This window comes from Polypterus senegalus, chromosome 14 (assembly GCF_016835505.1).
Source record: "Polypterus senegalus isolate Bchr_013 chromosome 14, ASM1683550v1, whole genome shotgun sequence".
Lineage (NCBI taxonomy): Eukaryota > Metazoa > Chordata > Cladistia > Polypteriformes > Polypteridae > Polypterus > Polypterus senegalus.
In genome coordinates this window covers 50,116,680-50,122,679 of record NC_053167.1, presented here as the reverse complement: position 1 = coordinate 50,122,679, position 6,000 = coordinate 50,116,680, and the positions used below count along the sequence as shown (strand labels likewise).

Below are 6,000 nucleotides of genomic sequence, written 5' to 3'. Positions count from 1 at the left end.
TATTCACTATATTTATATGATTTTCTTGAGTGACTAAGCTACTAAAAATAAAATGTTTAAAAGAAGACACAGATGTTGTTTAATACCTACTAATCTCCTTTAAACAACAGTATTTGCTATTAAAATACTTTCACATACTTGCTTTCATGTTTGTTTCCCTTGGTGACTATTCACTGCTTTATTTCTCTCTGCTCATTGTCACTGTTGACACTGTACCTGATTCAATGCCCTCTACTCTGGGAAGGTATACTTTACCTTCTCTCAAGTTGGTGACGGCTCACTATTGGTTAATTATCTACTAATTTAGTTGTCCTCTGGGTTCTGCCTATGTTTGCACTTCTCCTGTGCCATAGATGCTGCAGAACTGAACACAAGTCCTCTGTGCACACTATAATATTGTTCTTACTGTAGCAATTTTTGAGGTTGTATTTTGTTGGCATTTAACAACTATCCTGTGAAGTGTCTATCTATCCCTGTTGAGCTTTGACTTGCACAACTGTCCTTTTTTGTTTATACAATTTGTCAATGTATGGTATATAATGTCATTATTTTTGAAACCATTACCAGAGACACATAGAAAAATTTTGCAGTTTTTGTGACCAATGCACATGCAATTCATGAACAGAATATTTGGCCTTTATGAAACAATGTTTCACCCCATCTTGTTTTGAAAACCCACATATCAAAATGCGAATTGTCAGACTTCTTTTGTTCTGTAGCTGACACATACTGGTAAAAGGCAAAGAACCTAATGAGCCTCATCTTATAGCCTCATTTGAAAGTGCGATTTAGTAACTCCTTCGGTATTTTGCCCACCCTCTGCGTTCTTTCATACTTTTTCTTTACTGGACTTTTCTGTAGGCGTGCCAAAGTATAGAGTGTCCCAAAATTCACGCAAGATTTGAATTTGGCTCCATTTGTGCGGTAAAGTGTTGCCAACGAAAAAAAAAGACAGTGTGACAGCTCACAGTTCAGGGTTATTAAAAATGGAGCGCAACACAAAAGAATAACATGCTTTCATTGCTGAGCAATATTTTAAAAATAATGAAGGTTTGCCAGCTACAGTTCGCAATTTTCCTGGTCGTGTAATTTCCTGTTTTGGTGATCAGAATTGGCCGCCCAGATCATGCAATTTAATGCCTTTGGACATTTTTCTTTGGGGTTTTCTGAAGTCTAAGGTTTATGCCATCAAGCCCATGACCACCCACACCTTGAAGGAGGAAATTGAGCGCTGAATCAACGAAATTCAGCCTCATTTATGCAAAACGGTCATGGAAAATTTTGAGAAAAGAGTGTGTATGTGCAGCAAAGCCGTGGAGGCCAATTACCCGATATGCTATTCCATACATTACCCTATACTGTAAACTTTATGAATCAATTAAAAATGTACAATTTTTAATTAAAAACCTGTGTTCTCTATCAAAATTACTTCTTGCGTGAATTTTGGGACACCCTTTATTTGTGCATCTTGACAAAAAAAATTTTTAAACAAAAAATACGAACATACTATCTGAAAAAATTGAAACCAGGCTGTTGGTTTTTGAAATACTGCAGCCATACTTGCATACAAATAAAGATATTTCTTATCTATTTCCTTCCCACAATTGTGACTTGTACTTTTTTTTTTTTTTTTTATCTCCAGCTTAGTTCTTGGTTCACTATGAAAATGAACCACACAGCAAAAATATAAAATACATGACATTCCTCAGAGTTTATTACCAAACAAGACAAAGATACACAAAACAAAGATGACAAGATTATCAATGAAAAAATCTTATACAAAAATACATGACTTTCAATATTCACTTTAGAAATTACATCTCTACAGAAAAAGCGCAATTTACAGTAGCAGCAATTTATTTTTCTTTAAACTTCAATACTCAAAAACAAGTCATTTTGTTGTAAGTGTATTCCTTGATTATTAAAGAAATTCTTTTTTCCAGTATGCAATAAAATATTTAAAAAAATATTCATTTATTTTATTTATCTGCTGCAAAGTATTCGGAAACTTAACAAAATACATTTTTCATTATCAAAATTGTGGTTGCTGACCTGTTTTATTCATTTATCTACAAAAAAGTACACATAAAATGGGTATAAAAGAAATTTTTTTAAAAAAGAAATCATAAAAATATGTGAAATTCATATTCCAGAAGAATTTCTGATAATGTAAAAGAGTTAAACATACATTTACATTTTTTACATTCATTCAATGCAAATGCAAAAATAATTTTAGAGATAGATATTTTAGATTATTTACTATATCCTGTAAGAATAGGCCAAAAGTAATTAAAAACAGCCGCAAAAATGACTGTAAGGAATTAACACATACCCTGAGAAGCTGAGTGAGGGATTACAGATTTGGAATACTCATCAATAAGTCCTTATTTGAAGTTGATCACTTTTACCAGTTGGGTTGGAATTAAAATCATAATTTAATCTAGATGTAAACTTAAAATTAAAACACTAATGTTAAAAAAGCAATTTCTGCTGTGCCATTGGACAAATGAATATTAAAATTATAAATCTTTCAGAACAGTTTGAGAAGTCGTTTATACTGTTGACAGCTCCGAGGGAAGAATATTTCATAATTAAAAAGGACAAGATGCAGAGAGGTAGGCATACAAAGTTATTCAAATATTCCTTATAAGAACACAGAGGTTCACTTCTGAGGTTTAGAGGCTGCATGTTCATCTTTAATCCAGAGTGAAAGAACAATCTCCAAGAACTCGAGAGCTAAGTCTTTAAAGAGTGATAAATAAGCGATAAAGGGAAGCAGTTTACATGGACAAGTAGTTCATGCTGTCCTTCATTTATTTGCGCTTTCCTGAAATGAAGGCTTGAAGCTGGCTCTGAAGATGATGAAAAGATGGTCTGTCATCAGGATTTTCTTTCCAGCAGTTTGACATTATTGTATAAACCTCATTGAGACAGTTTCCTGGGCAAGGCATTCTATAACCCTGATTTAGCATTTCAACCACTTCTTTATTATTCTTTCCTGTAAAGTACAATAAATAATAGGCTGAAAAATCCTTTCTTGAGTAAGAAATGAATTAATTCCTGAATGATCTTTTATTGAGTTTGCCTTTCTTTGTTCTTATGTTTTGAGTCTACCAATATCATAAATGTTACTTACCGTAGACTGTACAGACATTAACATGTTAATATTTTTTTTCATATTCTTCACTTTTACTAAATGGTATTAGGGTGTAACCACTACAGACAATCAGATGAGTTCTTGAGGTGCTGCCAGTTATGACAAGCAGGTACTCAAGAGCTACAATACATAATAAAAATGTAAATTCCTCATTTCATCTTAAATAGCCAATCATTGCTGCCAGATCTAAAATGTATCTTAAAATGCAAATAAGGATAAAAACAAAACAAGAAATCATAAAGAATCACTTAAGACATTTTCCTTTAAGTTGCCAAGCATTTCAGGATATTGTATAAATGCATTGATGTTTCATTCATGCAATCAATTATTTTTGGATTACATTCATTCCAATGAAGGGCGTTTAGCAATTTAACATTTATTTATGATTTCACTCTTTGTCAGGAACGGCAAACTAAAAATGTATTTAGTCAAACCATCTCTAACATGGAACCATAGAATGAACGATTCTGAATATTTTTTTTTTTTTAACATTAATACTAGGACAAATCAATTCACTGCTGAAACATTCCTTTTTAGGGTGGCACGGTGGTGCAGTGCTGGCGCTGCTACCTCGCAGTAAGGAGACCTGGGTTTGCTTCCTGGGTCCTCCCTGCGTGAACTTTGCATGTTTTCCCAGTGTCTGCATGGGTTTCCTCCCACAGTCCAAAGACATGCAGGTTAGGTGAACTGGCGATCCTAAATTGTCCCTAGTGTGTGCTTGGTGTGTGGGTGTGTGTGTGCCTTGCGGTGGGCTGGCGCCCTGCCCGGGGTTTGTTCCTGCCTTGCGCCCTGTGCTGGCTGGGATTGGCTCCAGCAGACCCCCATTACCCTATGTTAGGATATAGTGGGTTGGAAAATGACTAACTGACTGACACTCCTTTATATACAGCTTTGCTTACCTTCATAAGGCATTTCCCCATATGTCACAATTTCATACAAAAGAATTCCAAATGACCAAATATCAGATTTTATAGAATACTTCTGGAACAGGATAGCTTCTGGAGCTGTCCATTTCATTGGGATTTTGGTTGTACCACTTACTGAATATATGTCATCCTACAAAAGAAAAGATTTCTTGCAAGTAACTTTTTTTGTTAAAATAAAACTTACAGACAGTATTTAAGAAAAAATACATAAGCTTTTTCAAATGGTGCAATAAAAATATGTAAATTAGATACTTTGTTCCATTTTTTTGTCAATTTGAAACAGCTGTTTATCTATTGCTTAAATATTATAACAAGAATAGAAGTAGTTTCAGTGAATCCAATATTTTGCAAGGCAGAATTTTACCATCATGTCAAGTAACAGGAAATGAGTTACATTGAAATTTTGGATTACCTTAATGATACGGGCAAGACCAAAATCTGCTACTTTACAAATAAGCTCATCCCCAACAAGAATATTGCGAGCAGCTAGGTCTCTATGAACTATTTTTCGATCTTCCAGATATGCCATTCCTTCAGCCACCTGAGCAGCCATGTACATCAGTTTAGGTGTGGCTAATGCTTTGCCCTCTGCAGCTAACAAAGGGGAAAAAATACAAAACATGCAATTATTAAAACCAGAATTTGCAATGTTAAGCTCACTGTATATGATACAAAAAAAGGAAAAAAACCTATCAATATATTCAAGGGTACATTTCTAATTGCTGTGTATCCTCTTCTCTAATGTATCCAAGATACACTGCTGATTATTAACGTTTGTCATATTTAATGCTAAAGTTATTCATTTTAAGTCAGCATACATACTAGTAGAGTTTATCTGTGTTAATAAAATTCACAATCTGTCATAAACAGCCTCTCAGATGACTTTTTCCATGCAGTGCTACCTGGTGTTGCATAACTCTGTTCATTCAATAAATGTTTTATATAAGAAAAAAAAGTTTTATTTTTCAATCAGGTATATTTGATCCAATATCTCATTGTGGTTGAAGACCAGAAAGTATTTACTTAAAAATATGTAATAACAGAGGAACTATATGTGTGTTGCTACACAATTTGAAAAACAATGAAAACAGAAAAGCTGAATTTCCTAACATATGGAAATACAGGTTAAAGCTAGAACCATAAGTCCATAAAGATGTGTAGTCTCCACTATATTTTAATTATGACCAAGTACAACAAAACTCAAAAAATATTTCATTTCATCTGAAAGACAACCTTTGAAACTCCCACTTATTTTTCACTTAAAATGATTTTTACTTAGAAAATCCCTTTTAACAAGTAAATCTACCAGAAGGGAATTTGCATTAAGCATTTTGTTATAAATATTCATCCATCCTTCTATTTTCTAATATAGGAACCAACCCTCGTTTGGCTACGTTCCTCACAAAGTCCAATACTGAACACATCAACAAACACATGAAGCCACCAGAATTTACTGTTGTCAACTAAGCCAACATGCACCTCTCTGGAACAATGGAAGAAAACCATTTAAACTCCAAACAGGTAGTGCCCTAGCTGGGCTTTTATGTCAGCATCCCACTACTGCTATCTCACAGCTTCTACTACTGTGCCACCATGATGAAGACAAGTTACATTTATATTTATTTGCTTAGCATATGCTTTTATCTAAAGCGATTTGCAAAATAAGTAAACATCAGTCTGGGGGACTTTTTTGGAACAACTTTTTCAGGAGAAGTTTATAAACTGATCATCAAAAATGAAGCACTCGGAACAAAATACAAGCTAGAGACAATTCCTAAGTTACCAGAACCAAACAGCTAATATCAGCTAGACAGAAATTAATCAAACACAAGTCTTAAAATGCTTCTTAAACACATTGCGGAAGTAAGAAGTTTGAATGGAGGTGGGCAGCTCATTCCACCAGCTAGAAGCTACACA

General features: G+C 34.0%; 1 protein-coding gene across 1 annotated transcript in view; it reads right to left on the bottom strand.

Annotated features, from left to right (window-relative positions):
- Nucleotides 1-1,692: 1,692 nt before the first annotated feature.
- LOC120514724 (tyrosine-protein kinase Srms-like) overlaps nucleotides 1,693-6,000 on the bottom strand; it is a 50,472-nt gene continuing 46,164 nt past the window's right edge. The window contains exons 6-8 of the mRNA XM_039735235.1: nucleotides 4,496-4,677; nucleotides 4,057-4,213; nucleotides 1,693-2,998 (exon numbers count right to left, since the gene is read on the bottom strand). Of these exons, the coding sequence (XP_039591169.1) occupies nucleotides 2,814-2,998; nucleotides 4,057-4,213; nucleotides 4,496-4,677 (524 nt within the window). The 3' untranslated portion in view covers nucleotides 1,693-2,813. The remainder of the gene's footprint in view (nucleotides 2,999-4,056; nucleotides 4,214-4,495; nucleotides 4,678-6,000) is intronic.